Source organism: Papio anubis, chromosome 12, assembly GCF_008728515.1.
Source record: "Papio anubis isolate 15944 chromosome 12, Panubis1.0, whole genome shotgun sequence".
NCBI classification, from domain to species: domain Eukaryota; kingdom Metazoa; phylum Chordata; class Mammalia; order Primates; family Cercopithecidae; genus Papio; species Papio anubis.
This window is the reverse complement of record NC_044987.1, coordinates 40,611,643-40,634,413: the sequence shown is the minus strand read 5'-3', so window position 1 is coordinate 40,634,413 and position 22,771 is coordinate 40,611,643. Positions and strand designations below refer to the sequence as shown.

Sequence of the window (22,771 nt, the reverse complement as noted above, 5' to 3'; positions counted from 1 at the left end):
GCATTTCCTTTATTTTTGTGTTATATACCTGTGATTCTTGGAAGAGTTAAGGTTCGTTAAGAATGTAATACTTTTAAGGCCAGGCGTGGTGACTCACGCGTGTAATCCCAGCACTTTGGGAGGCTGAGGTGGGCAGATCACGAGGTCAGGAGATCGAGACCATCCTGGCTAAAACCGTGAAACCCTGTCTCTACTAAAAATAACAAAATTTAGCCCGGCATGGTGACAGGCACCTGTAGCCCCAGCTACTCAGGAGGTGGAGGCAGGAGAATTGCTTGAACCCGGGAGGCGGAGGTTGCAGTGAGCCGAGATTGCGCCACTGCGCTCCAGCCTGGGTGACAGAGGAAGACTCCGTTTCAAAAAAAAAAAAAAAAGAAATACTTTAAAGGTTACCAAATCTTAACAAATTCTTATAGCCTGGATCCTTGGTCTGTGATATATTACACAAAAATGTGATGATATAATGGCTTTGGAATCAGGTAGACCTGGATTCAAGTCCTGCCTCTGCCTTCATTAACTGTGTGACCTTAAATTAAGAAGTTATTTTCTCTAAGTCCCTGTTTTTCCATCTAATCCTTCCTTCCTTTTTTTTTAGGGGATGGATTAGAAAGGTTAGGCCAAATTATGGAGCATATTGAGAGCTGGGTAGAATTGCTGATATTTCATAAACAATATATTCCATTTTTGAACATTTGAAGATGAAAGAGAAGCAGCAGAAAGAGGAGTTGGTGAATAGTCTGAAATCATTGAGGCTGCGTGGGTCCTTAAGGAAAACAAGTGTCAGGACCGTAACCAAATTAGTCATGGAGAGGAAGTAATGACTGTTAGAACCCATTTGTAAATACAATTAATTGAATAGAATTACTCACATAGTAATAGTTTCAGAATCTAGAAACATTGTGCTAAGGGACTAATAGAGTTCCCTAAATCGGCTTTCTTCATTTTACAGAGAGAAAACTAAAGCTTAAAGAGATTTGTAATATGTTTAAGTTGCTGTCAAGCCAGTAGTTAGAGAGCCAAGACTAGAACTCCAGCACCTAACTCATAGCCCCACTGCCTTTTCTACTATTCTGTGCTTTTCCCAGAAAGGAGACTCCAGGAATTTCTTAAGATCTCCAGGAACTCTTTTATTTACATTCCTCAATATGATCAAAAGATTATTTTGATATTTTTGTGAAGCTTTTTATGTGATTTTTGACTCTCATACAGCCAGAAAACTTCATTAAACTGGTTAGTAAAATACACAAATTATGGTAATGGTGGGTATTTATGTATGTATATATGATACGTAGATTTTGATTTCTGATCAGTTTTCCAAAAAATTAGGATTCAGTGAAGTACATTTAATATTAACAATGGCAGGGCGCAGTGGCTAATGCCTGTAATTCCAACACTTTGGGGAGCCAAAACAGGAGGCCAGGAGTTTGAGACTATCCCAGGCAAACATAGCGAGACCCTGTCTCTACCAAAACAAAAAACAAAACAAGCCAGGCTTGGTGTTGCGTATCTGGAGTCCCAGCTTCTCAGGAAGCTGAAGCGGGAGGGTCGCTTGAGCCAGTAGGTCAAGGCTATGGTGAGCCAAGATGGTCCTACTACATTCTAGCCTGGGCGACAGAACAAGACTCCATCTCAAAAGAAAAAAAGTTAATGCCTCATGATTTTAGTCTTAATTCCAAAAGCACTTTAATAGCTTATGGTAAGATATAAACTATGGTAAGCTACAAAATACAAGATAATTTTACAGTTATACCCATTGCAGTCATTCATTCATTCATTAAATCAAATATTATGTGCCAGGCATTGTTCTAGGGTTTGTGGATATAGCGGTTTCTACCAATGCAGGTTACATTGAAGCAGAGATTATAGATGTTAATCAGAAGTATAATGAGTGCCAAAAAGGTTATATATAACTCTATATGTGTATGTACAGGATAGGGGGGCGGCAATATATAAGGAGAGGAATGGCAATACATTAGGAGGGGACGCTAACAGGCTGGACAAAGTTGATGCAATGGTAAGTTCTGGCTAGAGGCCATTGTAGTGTTTTTGATTTAACATAAGTAAAGCTTTGGGTGAGTTGAACAAATAAATAGGTTAAGGTTATTTTATAAAAACCACTGTTATGTGTACTTGCCCCTCTTTTTTGCTCTTCTTTCACTTCATTTTATTATTGATGAAATATGCAATTTTAGAGGCATTTAAAAATCCTGCAGAACTGCATGTTTGTGTTGTTTTTGATAGAATCCTCAGACGTTGCAGTTGATATCTAAAAAGAAGTCACTTGCTGGAGCAGCACAAATCCTATTGAAGGGGGCAGAAAGACTGACTAAATCAGTTACCGAAAACCAAGAAAACAAGCTACAAAGAGACTTCAATTCTGAGCTTTTGCGATTACGGCAACACTGGAAACTTCGAAAAGTTGGAGATAAAATTCTTGGAGATCTGAGCTACAGAAGTGCAGGTATGAATATTATTAAAAACTATACTTTCTGGCCAGGCGCGGTGGCTCATGCCTGTAATCCTAGCACTTTGGAAGGCCAAGGTGCGTGGATCACTTGAGGCCAGGAGTTCAAGACGAGCCCAGGCAACATGGCAAAACTCCGTCTCTACCAAAAATGCAAAAAATTAGGCGTGGTAACATGCACTTGTAATCCTAGCTACTTGGGAGGCTGAGGCACGAGAATTGCTTGAACCCAGGAGGTGGAGGTTGCAATGAACCAAGATCGCACCATTGCACACCAGCCTGGGGGACAGAGTGAGACTCCATCTCAAAAACAAACAAAAAACTCTGCTTTCTGTGTAAATATAATGTTAAACATCCTTCTATAATATATTATTTCTCAGCTATGTGTTGTGTTTCAAAATTTTAATTTCTGTTCATTTAAGCCAAAACCACTCTTATTAGAGCCTTATAGTAAATAGCCTAGTTTCTATTTCAAAACCTTGTAGGTACACTTAACAGAAAGTTCAAAGATGGGGTTTATGTGCTGGCACACCTTGAAGCATAATTGACTTTTTTGTTAGAAATGAGGTAGAACTACACTCCTCAATCAAGGCCTTACCTGTAACCCTTAAAAACTGAACATGACCGGGTGCAGTGCCTCACACCTGTAGTCCTAGCACTTTGGGAGGCTGAAGTGGGCAGATTACTTGAGCTCAGGAATTCAATACCAGCCTGGGCAACATGGCAAAACTTTGTCTCTACAAAAAATACAAAAATTAGCTGGGCGTGGTGTTGCATGCCTGTTAGTCCCAGCTACTCAGGAGGCTGAGGCAGGATGATCCCTTGAGCCCAGGAGGTCAAGGCTTCAGTGAGCCGAGATTGCAGCACTGCGTTCCAGCCTGACCTTGTCTCAAAAAACAAACAACAAAAAAACTGGACCTGATGCAAGTGTTCTTCTGAGAATTAAACAAACAAAAAAAACTGGACATGAAAGGAGGAAAGAAACTTTCTATTCTTTACTGTTTCTTTTCTCATAAATCTGCTAAGCTGTTTTTATGTCCTGAGTGAAGAGAAAGGGTGGCAGAAACGTTTGCTTTCCTTTTTCCCATCAAACTAGGGCTACAACACTAACTTAGGGCATGCAACTTTTGGGGGCATACTAAAGTTTGATGATGTTGACTTCATATTTTTTGATATAAATTCTTAGTTGTTGAGCTATAACAAATAGTAGGTTTTACAGGGTAATAATGGCAATGTTTTATAAGCTGCTGAGGCAATCAGAGGGACTGGCTATATGGAAAAACTTCATAGCTCAATGGGGTAAAAGCTGTGAATATCAGGGGAGGAGGCAAGGAGTCTTGGCTTTGATAGTTGAAATAATGGTAGAGTGATACCTGAAAGATTCATTTGCCAGAGTAAGCTATCATTATCCTAAAATTAAAAAAAGGTAAGTTAAGGTGGTTAAGTCAAATACTGGAGGAATGACATGCTTCAACACTATTATTAATAGGGGTATTTTGAATCCTGAAGGTTAAATCTTATTATAAAGATGAATTAAAGATGACCAGACCATTTAAAAATTTTAATAGGTGGTCTGTAGAAGCAGTGCTTTCTCGTTTTGGATATTTTCTTTTCCACAAATAATTTGTGTATAGGAACTTTAATTCTTTCTTTGGGGTAGTCACTCATGATTATGAAAGGATTCGGTCACATTGTTTTTAATTGCAAGAACATCTTTAGCATCTTCCCTTGTTATAAAACCAGTTACATTGAACCATCTATTTCTTACATAATTCAGTGGCCCAGAGCAACTCACCCAAATTTCTGAACTACACAAAAACACATCACATAAGATCTAGGAACTGGCCTGGGCACAGTGACTCACGCCTGTAATCTCAGCACTTGGGGAGGCCAAGGTGGGAGGATTGCTTGAGCCCAGGAGTTCAAGACCAGACTAGACAACATAGACCCTATATCTAAAAAAAAAATAAAAAATAAAAATTAGCTGGGTGTGATGGGCATGTACCTGCAGTCCTAGTTACTTCGGAGGCTGAAGTGGTAGGATTGTTAAATCCTAGGAGTTTGAGGCTACAGTGAGCTGTCATTGTACCACCACACTGCAGCCTGGGAGACAGAGGGAGACCCTGTCTCTAAAAAGATAATAAAAAATAAAGTAAAAAATGTGGGAGACTGGTTGAAAAAAAGTTGCTATGTGCACTATCCTCTGTCTTTCTGTTTGTTGGATGCAGAGCACTTAGTTGAAACCTTAGTAGAGAGGTTAAGCTCCAGAAGTATTTCATCCCCAAGGTTTCAATCTGAGGGATTGTTTTCTAGGAGTACACCCTTTTTTTTTTCTTTTCTTTTTTTTTTTGAGAGAGAGTTTCGCTCTTGTTGCCCAGGCTGGAGTGCAATGGTGCGATCTCAGCTCACTGCAACCTCCGTCTCCTGGGTTCAAGCGATTCTCCTGCCTTAGCCTCCCGAGTAGCTGGGATTACAGGCATGTGCCACCATACCTGGCTAATTTTGTATTTTTAGTAGAGACGGGGGTTTCTCCATGTTGGTTATGGCTGGTCTTGAACTCCTGACCTCAGGTGATCCGCCCACCTCGGCCTCCCAAAGTGCTGGGATTATAGGCGTGAGCCACTGCACTCGCCCTGTGAGTACACCCATTTTTATCAATACTCCATTAGAATAAAACAATTTGGATTTTCTGTGGAATTCTTATTATAATGATGTCATTAGACTAAGAAGTGTTATTTTTTTAAGGTAAATAACTTACCCTCCCAACACTGTTATCTTTCTTTCCTTTGCTCACCACTCCTCACCCTTTCCCCCAAAACATGTTTTTTCGTGGGAACTTTGTGATTCAGTGATGTGGATGTCAAGTATTATATAGTTAATAATGTGTGTCAGAATAATATGGTAACTTTTTTATTTTCCTATTTTTCATACAACATTAGGATCTCTCTTTCCTCATCACGGTACATTTGAAGTAATAAAGAATACAGATCTTGATCTGGATAAAAAGATACCTGAAGATTACTGTCCTCTTGATGTCCAAATTCCGAGTGATTTAGAGGGGTCTGCATATATCAAGGTATTTGTCAAAATATTTTTCAAGTAATTTCTTATGAATAGCCTGAAGTTAATTTGTTAACCCTTTTTGTTTTTGTTGTCATGTAGGTTTCAATACAAAAACAGGCTCCAGATATAGGCGACCTCGGCACCGTTAACCTCTTCAAACGACCTTTGCCCAAATCCAAACCAGGTATGGTTATGTTCTATCCTCTAATTTCTGGTCTTATTTGAGCTGACGTTTTAAAATAAACTGAAGATAAATATAGGTAGGAAAAATAGATATTTTGAAGTAAGAACAATTCAAAATATACTTCTAAAATTTGTCAATAAACCATTAGTGAATGGCTGTGCAGGTTTTTTTTTTTTTTTTTGAGACCGAGTTTCTCTCCTGTTGCCCAGGCTAGAGAGCAGTAGCACGATCTCGGCTCATTGCAACCTCCACCTCCCAGGTTCAAGCGATTCTCCTGTCTCAGCCTCCCAAGTAGTTGGAATTACAGGCATGCACCACATGCCTGGCTAATTTTGTATTTTTAGTAGAGATGGGGTTTCTCCATGTTGGTCAGGCTGGTCTTGAACACCCAGCCTCAGGTGATCCACCCACCTCAGCCTCCCAAAGTGCTAGGATTAAGGGCGTGAGCCACCGGCAACTTTTTTTTAAAGATTGGACTTATTTACTTGTTTTCTCTGTTAAAGAAGTGAGATTTTTATAATTTGGAAAGAATATAGCTTTGCACAGTGGTAGTATCATATCCAATGAGGTTTATCTGTGGCATGATTATTGCTAATTGATGCTTCCGTCTTCAGGAATTGAAACAACTTCTTCAGGAATGAAAGCTTGGGGTGGCAGGGAACTTCTCAATACCCTGCTGGGATGATTTGTAACAGTTGGCATTGGCAATTTTTGACAGTCTCTATAGAGACTGAATAGAAAAAAAAGAATATACTGTAATGTAGTGTTTTTCTAAACTTTTGTCATATGTATTCAGATCACCATTTAAACTAGTTAATGCATAATATGGTTAGATAATTGATACATATATTTCTTGTCTTTCAGGTTCCCCACATTGGCAGACAAAATTAGAAGCGGCACAGAATGTTCTCTTATGTAAAGAAATTTTTGCACAGCTCTCTCGGGAAGCTGTTCAAATTAAATCACAAATCCCTCACATTGTGGTGAAAAACCAGATTATCTCTCAGCCCTTTCCGAGTAAGAGCAGCCCTTTTTCAACTTTATGAACAGGACTTTGTGTTTTGGGGAATAGGACAGAGAAGGTAGCTCTTAGGGTGTGTTGGGAGAATAAGGAGAGCAAAGAAATAGTGTGCTATCCATAGTGACAGCCAGTAAAGCATGTAACACAAACTACACTGTGGAATCTGTTCTGTCCTAAATAGTGTGACCCTTGGATTTTTAAGCTACATATTTAAAATTTGCACTTATGTAGTCATTATTGTGGTCAAGAGAAAAGAAAATTTGCGCTAGCATAGCTACAGTTATTTAGCAACAATTGCTTTGAAGGGAAATTTTTCAGGGATCCTGCCTTATTGTCTAAATGAGAGGCCAATTTAAAAATGTTTACTCTTATGCCTGTCATCCCAGCACTATGTGAGGCTGTGGTGGGCATATCACCTGAGGTCAGGAGTTTGAAACCAGCCTGGCCAACATGGTGAAATCCCATCTCTACTAAAACAAAAAAAAGGCCGGGCACGGTGGCTCAAGTCTGTAATCCCAGCACTTTGGGAGGCCGAGACGGGCGGATCACGAGGTCAGGAGATCGAGACCATCCTGGCTAACACGGTGAAACCCCATTTCTACTGAAAAATACAAAAAACTAGCTGGGCGAGGTGGCGGGCACCTGTAGTCCCAGCTACTCGGGAGGCTGAGGCAGGAGAATGGCATAAACCAGGGAGGCGGAGCTTGCAGTGAGCTGAGATCCGGCCACTGCACCCCAGCCTGGGCGACAGAGCGAGACTCTGTCTCAAAAAAAATAAAAATAAAAATAAAAAGAGTTTACTTATAATAGTCTCAAATTTGTAGAAACTGGATTTTCATTGTATTATTCAAAAGCAGGTAGACTTGCCCTGGGGATCAGTTTGTATTTAGCTTTGCACTTGTTTTTTACGTGAATTCTAAGGACTGTCGTCTTTAGAAGGAAGTAGGTTTTAGCAGTGAGAAATTCCATCCTACTTCTCATGGGAGCAGGGAAGACTGTCTTTTACGCAGTAAGACTGACTATCAACTCTTATTTTAAAGGAAAAAACGAATTAATACATAGCTTTTTCACCAGTCTTTAGCCACAGTTCAAGGGCAGCAGCCGTATTATATGTCAACAGAATTTGAATTGTTAAAATACATGGTAGTTTATTGTATTCATGAATAGTTTTTTTTTTTTTTTTTAAGATAAAGTTTCCATTTTATTGTTCAGGCTGGAGTGCAATGGTGTGATCTTGGCTCACTGCAACCTGTCCACCTCCTGATTCAAGCAATTCTCCTGCCGCAGCCTCCCGAGCTGCTGGGAGTATAGGCACACGCCACCATGCCCAGCTAATTTTTTTGTATTTTTAGTAGAGACGGGATTTCACTATGTTGGCCATGATGGTCTTGATCCGCTGACCTTGTGACCTGCCCGCCTTGGCCTCCCAACATGCTGGGATTACAGGCGTGAGCCACCGCACCCAGCCGAATAGTAATCTTGATATACAGATGTTAATCATTAGGTCTGATCTTCAAGTTTAGAATATACCTTTTGAAAATGAGCTATGATTATACTTTATGAAGACAGTTTGTACCTTTCCATATTTCAGGTTATTTACATCTGTCCTCCTCCTTTTTATAAATAGACTTGCAGTTATCTATTTCTTTGTGCCATTCCTCAAATGATAAGAAATCCCAAAAATCTACTACTGAGAAGCAATGTCCAGAGGACCACCTTTATGTCCTAGAGCATAATTTGCATCTACTGATTAGAGAGGTAAGGAAATAAATGTTTTTCTTTGCACTGTGGTGAGCATGTCCAGGGCAGTGAGTATGCACAAAGCATCCCGCTCCTCTGCTGAGTCTTGATTATTCACATAGCACCAACATTCATTGTCTGGTATGAAAGATCCTTGCTGTTTCCTAGGGGAATAGAGATAATCAGAATACTGTCCCTGTTCCCAAGCATACCTTCTAGTGGTAGAGATATACAGGTTTTAAAGTAGAGGTGTAAGAAACATGGTGCTAAAGTGCAGAGGGAAGGGTGATTCTGACTGGGGGAGGTAAGGGAAAATGTCTTGCCAGAGTCTGTGAACAGACTAGTTTTATTTTGGGACATGTTCTACTTGTAGATCATCTGCAACTGTTTCCAGGGAGCTGGTTCACAGGCCAGGGTAATTTCAAAAGAATATCCTGTGAAATTTCATAGAAGTATATATTACAACCTCCCCTGCCCAACCCCAAAACCTGGTTCAGTTGATTGTGATGATACAAGAGTTTTTAAAAAGCTCCTCAGGAGGTTCAGATAGGCAGCCGGGTTTGAGAACCTCTAATCTAGGATACGTATAGTGAAAGAACTATTTACTGATTGTATATGTTCTATTTATGAGACTCAATGAAGAGGATTGTTTTATATTTTAAAACTTTTAAAATAAAAAAGCTTGAGATCCTTTTGTGGTTCAGAAGCATGATTGGGCTTTCATGCTCATGCGTGAGTTGTGACTCCCTCAAACCTTGTTAGGATGTCGGCGCGTTACCCATCTGACATGAGAAAAGGAAAAAAGTTACAGCTTGAGAGGGACCCTTCTCTTTACAGACTCGCATTAAGTGTGACCTAGTAGATGCTAGCATTTTTCTCCAAGGTTGGATTGTTTTCATATGTGGTTCAAATCCATTCCTTTCAGTGTTTCTAAGATGTCAGCCATGTTTTGATTAAATATTGTGTAGCATTTACTAATGTGGATATTGGTTATTTAAAATGACTGTTTTTGTTAGTTTCATAAACAGACCTTGAGTTCCATCATGATGCCTCATCCAGCAAGTGCACCTTTTGGCCACAAGAGAATGAGACTTTCAGGTCCTCAAGCTTTTGATAAAAATGAAATTAATTCGTTACAGTCCAGTGAAGGGCTTCTGGAAAAAATAATTAAACAAGCAAAGCATATTTTTCTAAGGAGTAGGTAAGGTTGAACAAAGATACTATTTTCTGTTTTTTCTTTGAAATTGCAGTTTGTTTTCTTCTATTATTTCATACACTTTTTTGGGATGCTTTAATTTTTTAATTTTAGGCAGAGGAAGTGGTAAGAGTTTATTTATGGTCATAGACTGGGTCCTGTCAAGTCTGGGGAAGACTTAGATCCATGTCTGATCTAACAGTATTCTTTCTAACACTGTCACTTTTTTGCAAAGACAACTGACTAGGAATGTGCCTTACAACACCATACTTTCTTCAGTAACCCAGCCATGAGATACTTACTTCTGAACTGATTTAAATGTTTTTCTTGAGTGTTTCTATATGTTTTGTTTCTTGCACATTTTAGAGTTTGGAGAGCACTTTCCTTCGTGTTAACTTATTTAATCTTTGTTCTTTGGGGCAGGAAGTATTAACCCTGTTTTTACTGATGAGATTGAGGCTTAAAGAAGTTATGCACCTTTCTCAAGGTTACACAGCTAAAAAGTTGCGGAACCAGGATTTATGCCCAGGTCTATGTAATACCAAAGCTCTTTTTTTTTCCTTTATATATACTGCTTACAAAATAACGTGGCATGATTACATATAAATGTATCTTTTTTAGTGCTAAAGGGTGCTTTTCTATTTTATTATTGGTACTTAGTGAAAAGGCCTGTTTTTACTTCATTTGTAATTATGCCTTGGTAGTACTCCAGAATTTCAGGCATGGGCATTGTCATTAAATAGATGATATTTTATTTTTGATTTCTAGTCTTTTTCTTGTTAATACAGTTTTTTTTAGTACATGAGTTTGTAGTCTTAAAGTGGAAATTTAGGTCCTTCAAGTTTTAGTAAAAGGAATTAGTGAGACATGTTAGAGAAGACAGCATGATGCAGTGAAAGGAGTAGGGCACTAGGGATGAAAGGTGTGTAAGCCAAGGCTCAATCGTTTGCTAAATAACTTCGAGCAAGGGATTTAGTGTCTATGGTCCCCCACTTAATCCCCTGTCAATAGGAGGTATAGGAGTGGGGTCTTAGGGTCATATTACGTGATGTATGTAGAAGTTTCTTGTAAGTAATAAAGTATTATATGGTAGGTTACTGTTTCTTACCATTAATACAGTTCAGCTTAAAAAGCTGATAATTTGAGTAGTCTTTCAAATTTCTGATTGACCATAAATTTAAATATTCCCCAAAATAAATGATCAGCATAAAAATAGCTATTTTTAGAACCATTATAAATTTCAGAGTAGTAAGTGTAGCCTTGGAAGCAGCAAAAGCTTTAAAAATGTTACTTCTTTCTGGTGTGCAAAAAGCTTAGTGAAGAAAAAAAGACCCCGGCTGGGCATGGTGGCTCACCCCTGTAGTCCCTACGCTTTAGGAGGCCAAGATGGGAAGCTTGCTTGAGCCCAGGGGCCCAGGAGTTTGAGACCAGCCTGGGCAATGTAGTGAGACCTTGTCTCTACAAGAAATTTTTTTTTTTTTTTTTTTGAGACGAAGTCTCACTGTGTCACCCAGGCTGGAGTGCAGTGGCGCAGCTCACACTGCAAAGTCTGCCTCCTGGGTTCAAGCGATCATCCCGCCTCAACCTCCCGAGTATTTGGGATTACAAGCATGCACCACCATGCCTGGCTAATTTTTGTGTTTTTAGTAGAGGTGGGGTTTCACCATGTTGGCCAGTTTGGTCCCGAACTCCTGACCTCAAGTGATCTGCCCACCTTGGCCTCCCAACATGCTGGGATTACAGGCGTGAGCCACTGTGCCTGGCCAGGAAGTCTTTTAAAAAATAGCTGGGCTTGGTGTGGTGGCTCATGCCTGTAAACTCAGCATTCAGGGAGGCCAGGCAGATCCCTTGATTCCAGGAGTTTGAGACCAGCCTGGGCAACATGGCCCATCTCTACAAAAAATAAAAAAAATTAGCCAGCTGTGGTGGTATGCACTTGTAGTCCCAGCTACTTGGGAGGCTGAGGCTGGAGCATCGCTTGAGCCTGGGATGTTGAGGCTGCAGTGAGCTGTGATCACTCCAGTATGCTCCAGTTATGGTGACAGAGCGAAGCCATATGTTAAAAAAGGAAAAAAAGACTGATGTGTATGATACCATGCACTGTGAGATCTCTTGACATGCTAATAGATTTTTATGTATATATGTCAGAGTGTATGTGTGTCTTTAAAAACGAAATCAGAGATTATAAAATTTTACATCCTTCTGAGTTCATACCTCAGAGGTGACACCAGAACAAACGAAAACTTTATACCTTGCATTCATTTAATATTGTATTATAAAGTTTTTCATCTTTTATTAAAGGTTTTTAAATGTATTTTAATAGCTGTATAATATCCTATTATATAAATACTTCATGATTTCCCAATTTTCCATTGCTAGATAATTTTATTTCCAATTTAACGGTTCTTGTAATGCTCACACACATACATATCTTCTATAGGAATTTTGAACCACTGTCAGGGAAACACACCAAGGAAAAAGGAAAATAAATTTCAGAATGTATTGTAAGAAGCCAGTACTGTAGCAGCAGACCAAACCCTAAGTCTGTTAATGTAAAAGCCCCTTGTGCCTACTGGCTCTTCTCATTTCTTCCCGTTTTCTTTTAAAATTAAATTTTTTTTTTTTTTTTTTAAATTTTGAGGTGGGGCATGGCATGGTGGCTCATGCCTGTAATCCTAGCACTTTGGGAGGCCAAGGAGGGCAGATCACTTGAGGTCAGGAGTTCTACAGCAGCCTGACCAACATGGCAAAACCTCGTTTCTACTAAAAATAGAAAAATTAGCCAGGCGTGGTGACACACGCCTGTAGTCTAAGCTATACTCTGGAGGCTGAGACAGGAGAATCGCTTGAACCTGGGAGGTGGAGGTTGCAGTGAGCTAAGATTATACCACTGCACTCCAGCCTGGGTGAAGAGTGAGACCGTCTCTTAAAAAAAAAAAAATTTCCCAGCACTTTAGGAGGCCGAGACGGGCGGATCATGAGGTCAAGAGATCGAGACCATCCTGGTTAACACGGTGAAACCCCGTCTCTACTAAGAAAATACAAAAAACTAGCCAGGCGAGGTGGCTAGTAGTCCCAGGTAACTGTAGTCCCAGCTACTCGGGAGGCTGAGGCAGGAGAATGGCCTAAACCCGGGAGGCGGAGCTTGCAGTGAGCTGAGATCCGGCCACTGCGCTCCAGCCTGGGCGACAGAGCGAGACTCCATCTCAAAAAAAAAAAAAAATTTGAGACAGCATCTTACTCTGAGTGCAGTGCAGTAGTGGGGTCAAAGCTCACTGTAACCTGGAACTGCTGGGCTCAAGTGATATCCTGCCTCAGTCTCCTAAGTAGCAGGGACTACTCATGCACACCACTGTGCCAGCTAATTTTCTTTTTATTTATAGAGACTGGTTGTCGATACGTTGCTTGGGTTTGTTTTGAACTCCTGGTATCAAGTGATCCTCCCTCCTTGTCCCCGCAAAGTGTTTTGATGGCAGGTGTGAGCCACCTCCAGGCCTTTCTTTCTTTTTCCAGTAAAATGTTAAAAATCAGATAATTAGAAACTGAGGATTGGTTAATTTAAATGATTTATGCTTTGGTTCTAAGTGTTGGCTGTTGATTAGTGTGTATAAGATTATTGGCTTTGGAATTACATTCCCAGGTTTTTGGCTCTGGATTTAGACTCCCAGGTTTTGTATCCCAGTTTACATCTATGTGACGTTGGGCAAATTGCTTAACATTGCTAAAGTTTTTCCTCTTATAAGAATGGAAATAATAGTGCCTACCTAATAAGGTTAAGATTAAATGATATGTTAGTAAGATTAAATGATATAATTCATGAAAGCACTTACTATAATGCTTGCTATATAATGAATACTTGATGAATCTTATTTCTCATTTGTATTGATATTTTTCTTTTTTTTTGGAGTATAAGGTTTTGATTGTGCAAAAAATCTCTAGCTTCTCTTGAATATGATTATAATTTCATTACAGTAATGGGTCTAAATGTGGGTATGTCCCAAGTCATTTCTACCAGGGATCAAATACTGACATTTATGAATGATTTATATTAGGTTTATACCCTAGAATATCGAATATCCTTCTCATTCATTTCCTGATAAGCTTTTCTGAGTGGAAGAAAATGAATAAAGGGAATAAATCTATCATGAATCGTGATAATCAGGGGTGTGTGATGAGAGTGTATTGTAGTGTGAAGCTGAGAACCTACACATTCAAGCAGTATGAAAGGGTTCTTAGAACTACCTCTGCCTTTGTTTAAAGTCTGCCTTACACATAGTGGTAGTTTTAAAAAGTAGTTTTAAAATTTTCATAACATTGATGAATCATTTATAGTCCTATCATTTTGTATGGTGACTTAAAAAGTTTTTTAACCTCTTGTATTTAAAAGAGCTGCTGCAACCATTGACAGCTTAGCAAGCCGAATTGAGGATCCTCAGATACAAGCTCATTGGTCAAATATCAATGATGTTTATGAATCTAGTGTGAAAGTTTTAATCACATCACAAGGCTATGAGCAAATATGCAAGTAAGTGGCCAAAATAAAAGTTTTGTATTTAATATGTTAATGGATGTTGATATTTGCTGAGTAATTGTATTAAGCATTTGGTTTTTATTTGCTAGGGTGGCATAACATTTCTGTAAATTATATAAACTGTAGAGTGTTTTTTTGTTTGTTTTGTTTTGTTTTTTGTATTTTTATTAGAGACGGGGTTTCACCGTGTTAGCCAGGATGGTCTCGATCTGCTGACCTTGTGATCTGCCCGCCTCGGCCTCCCAAAGACAGTGTTTTTTTGTTTGTTTGTTTGTTTGTTTTTTAGGTGGAGTCTCACTCTTTTACCCAGGTTGGAGTGCAGTGATGTTCATAACTGACTGCAGCCTCAAGCTCCTGGGTTCAAGGAATTCTGCCTCAACCTTCTGAGTAGCTGGGACTATAGGTGTGTGCCCCCATGCCCAGCCAATTAAAAAAATTTTTTTTTTTTGAGAAACAGGTCTATGTTGCCCCTGCTGGTCTTGAACTCCTGAACTTCAGCAGTCCTCCTGTCTTGGCCTCCCAAAGTGCTGGGATTACAGGCATGAGCCACCACTCCCGGCGACTGTTTTTTTGTTTTTGTTTTTGTTTTTTATGGCAATTAGTTATTAGGAGAAAATTCATAAAGTCTGTTTTTAAACATTGTAAGAATGAGAGGTAAGAATATCTAAAAACTAGTCTCTATTAGGTAAATGTCACATATTTGAGCTGGGGTAAACAATGAATCCCAGCACTGAGCAGAAGGCTGCCTTACCTCTTGAGACTCCAGGTCTGCTTCAGTTCTTGCCTAATGGCTATGGCAGGTCTAGTACATTTGAAGTTAATAGGGCCATTTGTATTCTAGCCTGTACTGCATGTTATGCCTAGAACAGCCTAAGTTTTATAGCTCTCATGACCTGGTGTTGATCCTGGGTCTAATCCAGTTCATGATTATGCCCTAAAAACTGGGTTGATAACTGTGTGTCTGTGAAGGAGGTAAGATGGTTTTTGTCCCCAGCCTTCATAGGAATGCAGTCTACTTGATTTACATTCACAAATCACTACTTAATACAATTGGCCAGTAGCCATTAAAGGACTTTTTAGGCTACCTTTTGAGCCTCTTTGAAATTTAACACCTGATATTTGTCAGGGTCTGTGACTACGTTTTATTTTTAAAGTGTTAGTTGGTTTAATTCCTTTTTGTCTCAGTTTGTGTTTTTGAGATGGCGTCTCACAGTGCTGTTGTCCAGGCTGATCTCAAACTCCTGGGCTCAAGCAGTCCTCCCGCCTCTGCGTCCTGTGTAGCTGGGACTACAGGTGTGCACTACCATACCCTTCTTAGTTGCTTTATTTCAGACAGACGTAACTAGCCACAGTAAAGCAAAACATACTGTGAAACACGGAATAACGACCCTTGGGAGTAGGGGCAGAAAATACTTTTATAATGCTATTTTTTTCTTTCTTTTTGATTTTTTTCCTATGTACAGTCATTCCCAATATAATGCTATTTTTAATGCAGAGGTTTTAATTCACTTAAAAAATGAAAAAATAGTAGATAAGTGTGAGAGCAGATGTAGAGTATGAAAGAATACACAATGGGAAGGAAACTAGTCCTGAAACTTCCAGAGAAAGATGGTGGACTAAAGTGGAGTCATAGAGTTTTCTTCCCCTGTCTAAAGAAATAATAAAATAATTGGGGTGATTTGAGGGTGGGGTGGGAGAAAGTAGGTGTTGAACATAGATGAAACAAGTTTGGATTGCATTTTTAGCTGTTAAGACTCGGTGATGGAATTATAGGCTTTCATTATATTATACTTCTGTTGGTGTTTATTATTTATTTGCCGATAAGCCTTTTGCCCTCCTACTGTTTGTGTTTAAAATTTTCCGTAGTAAAAAGTTAAGAGAGACTGAGTGCAATGGGAAGGAAAAGAGAAAGTTATCATCATTGAATTGTTTATACTTAGAAATAAGACTAAAACTGTGGGATTATGATTACAGGTCCCAATGTAAACGTGCTAAACTTCCATGAAGAAAAGTTAGTGATGATGTAGCCTTGACAGAATCAGGAGTGGAGGAGAAGTAGAAGGCAGTAGTAGAATGCCCTTTTCCTCATCTTCTGTAGCTGGTGTATTAGGATTCTCTAGAGGGACAGAACTAATTGAAAATATACACACACACACACACACACACACACACACACACGTGGGAGTTTATTTAGTATTAACTCACACGATCACAAGGTCCCACAATAGGCCATCTGCCGGCTGAGGAGCAAGGAGAGCCAGTCCAAGTTCCAAAATTAAGGAACTTGAGTTGATGTTCAAGGGCAGCAAGCATCCAGCAGAGAGAAAGATGTAGGCTGGGAGGCTAGGCCAGTCTCTCTTTTCACATTTTTCTGCCTGTTTATATTCTAGCCATGCTGGCAGCTGATTAGATTGTACCCACCCAGATTAAGGGTGGGTCTGCCTTTCCCAGCCCACTGACTCAAATGTTAATCTCCTTTGGATGAGGATGTTAACATCCTCACAGACTTACCTAGGACTAATACTTTGTATCCTTCAGTCCAATCAAGTTGACAGTATTAACCATCACAGCTGGGCTCAACTTAGGCTGTTGAAAGTTAAAAATAATTCTCAGAATTCCTTTGGATCAGTCATTTAAAACAGTTTCTTCCACATCTTTCTAGGAATGTCTATGTACTTACAAGCATATATATCCTACCTGTTCCTGTACCCTACCTCTCTTTAAAAAGAATTTTTTTTACATACACATGTAGAAGACATGCAACCCTACCTCTCTTACACAGTTTTGTATGCTTTCTAAAAACATATTACACATAACAAAATTCACCATTTTAAAGTGGACACAGTTCAGTGGTTTTTAGTGTATTCCCTGTGTTGTATAACCATCATCATCTAATTATTGGACATTTCCATCACCCCGAAAAGAAACTCTATACGTATTAGCAGTCATTTGCAATTTACGTGCTTTTTAAACTCAGTAGTATTTTTTTGAAATAGTTCAACTTACGCAGGTAGGTTTAATGATCAGAATACAATGGAATCAATTCGGAAAAACTGTATACAGGAAATGCTTTACAGAGTAGTAAATGTGGACTATTTTATGTGGACTGTTTTAACAAGGTTTAAAATATATGGATTATTCTGCATTATTCTGAGTTAAAATTATTCATGTTGCCATAAGGTCCAGAAATACAGACAGGTACACATAATAAACAATTTATTGCTCAGTAGTAGTATATGAGTCAGTAAACATTATTTTGTTAGCACATAGGTCTACCTCATTTTTTTCTTACAGCCTTTTTGTATTCCATTATATGTCCCAAACTTTTAATCAGTCTTCTGTTGCTGAACATTTTTGTTGAGTATCAGCCAAATAATTTGTACATATACAGGTATATCCATTTATAGGGTAAAGTCCTATGAGTATAATTGCTGGCTTAAAACAGAAGGACATTTGGCTGGGCACGGTGGCTCACGCCTCTATCCCCCGCATTTTGGGAGGTTGAGGCGGACGGATCACTTGAGGCCAGGAGTTCGAGCCCAGCCTGGCCAACATGGTGAAACCCTGTCCCTACTAAAAACAGAAAAATTAGCTGGGTACGGTGGTACATGCCTGTAGTTCCAGCTGCTTGGGAGGCTGAAGTGGGAGAATCATTTGAACCCAGGAGACAGAGGTTGCAGTGAGCTGAGATTGTGCCGCTGCACTCCTGCCTGGGTGATAGAGTGAGATCCCGTCTCAAAGAAAAGATAAGGACATTTAAATTTTTAATTAGTACTACCAAATTGTTCTTCAATTGGTTGCCACAAGTATGCATTCACCAACAGTGAGTGATAAGAATCCCTGTTCCTTCACACCTTGTTTTAAGAATTCTAAAATGTTTGTTAGATGTATGATGTATATATCTTTAAGCCTTTTGAGTTTTGTTTTTCTTTGAGAAAACAGTGTAAACTTTAGTTCATCAAAATTACAACTTAAACCAGGCATGGTTGCACACACCTGAAGTCCCAGCCTCTCAGGAGGCTGAGGCGGGAGGGGATTACTCAACGTCAGGATTTCAAGGATGCAGTGCGCTATGATGGCACCATGGAAAAAACCACTGCACTCCAGCCTGGGCAACATAGCAAGACCTTGTCTTTTTTTTTTTTTTTTTTTTAAGAGATGGAGTTTTGCTCTGTCATCGGATTGGAGTGTAGTGGTGTGATCTTGGCTCACTGCAACCTGTGTCTCCTGGGTTCAAGCAATTCTTCTGCCTCAGCCTCCTGAATAGCTGGGACTACAGGTGTGTGCCACCACGCCCACCTAATTTTTGTATTTTTAGTAGAGGTGGGATTTCACCATGTTGGCCAGGATGGTCTCGATCTCTTGACCTTGTGATCGCCTGCCTCGGCCTCCCGGAATGCTGGGATTACAGGCATGAGCCACTGCACCCAGCATCTTTTTTTTTTTTTTTTTAAATTTCAACTTTATATAGACAATCACCAGAATGCTTTATTGTGAAATACTTACTTTAAAACAAAGTTAGAAACAAGCGCTATTATCAAATGTGAGAGGATATAAAGCTGTTTTTTCCTGCATTTTGTTCATCTATGTGATTAGGGGATTTCAGGTTTCTTGGATGTATTACACGCTGAAATTTTAGAATTTCCTTTGGAAGAGTGCAGTGATCTGCTTGTTATTTACTGGCTATTGTATGAGTTTCTTTATTTGGCCTAAGCCAACTTAATGGAGTATATATATTCTGACTTGTTTGCCAGTTTTTTCAGTAGGAGAAGGTAAAGAGTTAACAAAACCGTTTCTCTTTCTGTATGAGAATTTGCTCTTTGTTAACGCTGGCTCTAATCCCTTGGAAACCTGTTAAGGAAAGATGTCATCTGTATTACTAGGCAACATTGCTTATAGTAAAAATGATCTCAAATTGGTAAAATGCATCTGAACCGGGAGAAATTTTAAATAACTGATGGGAATGCCTTTGGACTTCCCTGGATAGTGGTGACTTTTAAAACTGGGCTTAGCTTGTGGAAACCATGCCTATGGAGTTGTTACAAGAGCTTATGGCTCCTGTTAGGGCAGGTCCCACATATACCCAATGTGGATCTCTTCTCCTTGCAGCAAAGGTGTTCTGCTGCTATATAGACAGTATGGCCTGCTGGCAAGCTGTGGTCCCTTCGCATCCTTCTGGGTAGACTGGTACTCGGTGTGGTCTATGGTATTCTGGGGTGAGTCTGTTTAGTTGAACCTAAGAAGATCCCTGCATCTCCTCTATGGATGTTGGTGTGGGTTATTAAAACGTTTTCTTTTTGGCCGGGTACGGGGGCTCAGGCCTGTAATCCCAGCGCTTTGGGAGGCCAAGGCAGGTAGATCACTTCAGGTCAGGAGTTTGAGACCAGCCTGGCCAACATGGTGAAATACCGTCTCTACTAAAAATAACAAAAATTAGCTGGGCGTGGTGGCAGGTGCCTGTCATCCCAGCTACTTGGGAGGCTGAGTCAGGAGAATCTCTTGAACTCAGGAGAGGGAGGTTGCAGTGAGCTGAGATCGTGCCACTGCACTCCAGCCTGGGCAACAGACTGAGACTTTGTCTGAAAAAATAATAATAATAATTTTTAATTTGATGTTGAGGTTTATTATTTATGATATTGTATAAGATAATTTTGAACATCTCTGATTTTTAGTATGTGTGTCTATAAAGGTCCATCCAACTGCAATTGAATATTGGAGTTGAGCAGATTCGAGTTGTACATAGAGATGGAAGAGTAATCACACTGTCTTATCAGGAGCAGGAGCTACAGGATTTTCTTCTGTCTCAGGTAACAGTCGCAGGTTGTGTTTTAAGCCCTCCTTCTTCGCATAGCTGCTTAAAGAACAAATTGGTTAAAAAGTAGTTAAAAATGTAATAAATTATGTAAGAAGAAAATTTTTTTCCAGTAGAAATTAAATTCTGTTTAATTTCTAATGCACATTTTACAACCTATTGATTAATTGAAAGTACTGATAAGCTGTCCTAGGTTTTCACATAGTTTATCTTAAGATGCAGGACCAGTTCTGAGACTGGCAAGTTTTTTTCCCCTCATGTCATATTTGTGAAGGTTTACAAAATCTATAAGGTTTACAACATCTCCAGAGTTGTTGTAGAAACTGAAGAAAACTAGAGAAAGGGAGATCATATAAAAAATTATAATGACCATTATCAGTAATAAATAAAGTAGTTTAACCTCTAGTCCAAGGGGCTGTATAGAAAGTGATGGGTTTGAGGCTGGGTATGGTGGTTTGTGCCTATAATCCCAGCACTTTAGGAGGCTGAAGTGAGAGGATCACTTCAGGTCAGGAGTTCAATACCAGCCTGGGCAGCATAGAAAGATCCCTGTCTCTACAAAAATAGAAAATTGGGTGGGTGTGTTGGTATGTAACTATAGTCATAGCTGTTAGGGAGGCCGAGGCAGGAGGGTTGCCTGAGCCCAGGTGTTCGAGGTTACAGTGAGCTATGATTGGTCTCACTGTGCTTCAGCCCAGAGTGACAGAGCGAGATACCATCTCTTTAAAAAAAAAAAAGGGATGTGTTCTAGCCCCAGCATTACGACAAACTTGCTTTGTGACATCAGACAAATTTCTAGCCCTTTCTTTTCATATCTAACAGTATTTTTCCTAATTTCTTCATGGAGTTTTTAATGACCCAGTAAAATACTAAATTATAAGATAAAGGGTAGGTTTTTGAAATGTTAATGCAAGATAGTATTTTTTTTTTCACATTAAAAAAAAACAGTTTCCACCTCAGAAGCAATGATCTTTTATACTGATTTGCTTCTTTGGTGCCAAGTAAATAAAATTCATTTGTTAGGTATGGCAGCTCTTGGCTAATTACATCCAAATTGGTTTGGTCACCTTAAGCACCCACACAAAAATATATTAGAACACTATTGAGCAGGTCCCAGAATCAATGGGAGGTCTAGAGAACAAGGCTTACAAATGGATAGGGATCAACGCTCAATATGAGACCCATGGCCAGGGGAATGGCACTAATGCTGTCCCAGTACTGCTGCCTTCAGCACTGGTGACAGAATGCATTCTAAATTGCCCCCATTGTATCAGTCAGAGTCTTAACAAGAAATAGGTGGCAGACTCAGGAGGATAATTTTAGGAGGGCCTAGTTACTAAAAATCTATTTACAAAGGTATGGGTGTAGGAGAGCCACCAGGGATAGTGTGGTAACCTGCTGCTAGTCATAGTAACCAGGTAACCAGGCCCCAGGGGTTTAGTGGTCACCATTGCTAGGCCAAAGTTAAGAGGAAGGACAGATTACAGGAACCCTAAGGGGGAGAGTCATGTAGAACAGTCCATCTTGAGAAGCCTAGCAGCCAGTCAAGAGATACAACCAGCCTAGACAACCTCACAGGGAGGATGCCAGGGGAATAAATACCCTGACCTCACTCTTCCTTGCCGTCCTTCTGGCTCCCTTTGGGTGGCTCCCATTACCTGAACCCAACCCAAAGCCAGAGGACGTAAGAAAGTATTAATGTAACCACGTGTGTCAGCCTCCCAGGGCAGAAAATAAGGTAGACAGTGGATTTGAAGGGGTAAATGTTGCTCTCTATTCAGTGATCTAGACAGGAACCTTCAGTTGGCCAAATTTATGTCTCATGTCTGTGCTTAAGCTGCCAGTGGGCAGGAGAAGCAAGTATCAGGCAACTTTTGCTTTTGCAGTGGAAGGTGGAGTCTTATTCCCTCCCCTTACGTTACACACAGGAGGATTCCTCACACCTAAGATAGGGTTGCTGTACTAGTCAATCAGCACCCCAACAAAAGTTTACTTTATGGTCGTGATGTTAAGTCACTGCAAATATCTCTGCTGGTTGTCAGTCAAGTGTCCTTTTTCGTTCACAGATGTCACAGCACCAGGTACATGCGGTTCAGCAACTCGCCAAGGTTATGGGCTGGCAAGTACTGAGCTTCAGTAATCATGTGGGACTTGGGCCCATAGAGAGCATTGGTAATGCATCTGCCATCACGGTGGCCTCCCCGAGTGGTGACTATGCTATTTCAGGTACTTTCTGCTGCTTTGAATGAGAAGTGACCACTGGGAGTTTGGCTTTAACGTTTCGTTTTAATAATTAAATATTGGTAAGAGTAATTCATCTCTGCAATAAATTAGTTAATGTTGTATTTACACTGAATGTTTATTTGATCATAGCTATTATTCAGAGCAAGAGATTATTATTTCTCTTTCTAGTAATTATAACAAATGTTTAGATTGGCAGCACATTTTCCTGAGATAGTCTGAAAAGTGTCATCAACATTGTTACTCCTGCAGTCCCAAAGTTTAATGGATAAAAACTTTAAAAAAATATACTGCTGTAAACACGGGAAGAAAAGTATCTGTTCCTACAAATAGTAAAGGGATGGAAGAGAGAGGAGTATCTAATAGTATCTAATGCAAGATACTATTTTTTTCACATAAAAAAATAGTAACAGTTTTTAAAATTTTTTAAATAAACAAAAACATTTTAAATAATGTATTTTGTTTTGTTTTATTTTATTTTATTTATTTTTGAGACGGAGTCTTGCTCTGTCGCTCAGGC

General features: G+C 39.6%; 1 protein-coding gene, 1 non-coding gene and 1 pseudogene across 5 annotated transcripts in view; all 3 read left to right on the top strand.

The window, feature by feature from the left end:
- The window catches only part of MED17 (mediator complex subunit 17), a 30,804-nt gene that overhangs the window by 3,807 nt on the left and 4,226 nt on the right, over positions 1-22,771 (top strand). For 2 of the 4 annotated variants that reach the window (XM_031653029.1, XM_031653031.1), the window contains exons 3-11: positions 2,242-2,461; positions 5,404-5,540; positions 5,627-5,711; positions 6,576-6,728; positions 8,360-8,490; positions 9,489-9,673; positions 14,055-14,192; positions 19,888-20,005; positions 22,077-22,236. In XM_031653029.1, coding sequence (XP_031508889.1) covers positions 2,242-2,461; positions 5,404-5,540; positions 5,627-5,711; positions 6,576-6,728; positions 8,360-8,490; positions 9,489-9,673; positions 14,055-14,192; positions 19,888-20,005; positions 22,077-22,236 — 1,327 coding nt within the window. Of the gene's footprint in view, positions 1-2,241; positions 2,462-5,403; positions 5,541-5,626; positions 5,712-6,575; positions 6,729-8,359; positions 8,491-9,488; positions 9,674-14,054; positions 14,193-19,307; positions 19,415-19,887; positions 20,006-22,076; positions 22,237-22,771 lie in introns of all 4 variants that reach the window. The other 2 variants (XR_004177406.1, XM_031653030.1) reach the window with 2 other exon arrangements.
- On the top strand, positions 6,246-6,441 carry LOC116269957 (annotated as a pseudogene).
- Positions 9,160-9,260, top strand: LOC116269923. Its single transcript, XR_004177732.1, has one exon. It is a non-coding gene; the product is annotated as a small nucleolar RNA U13 (small nucleolar RNA).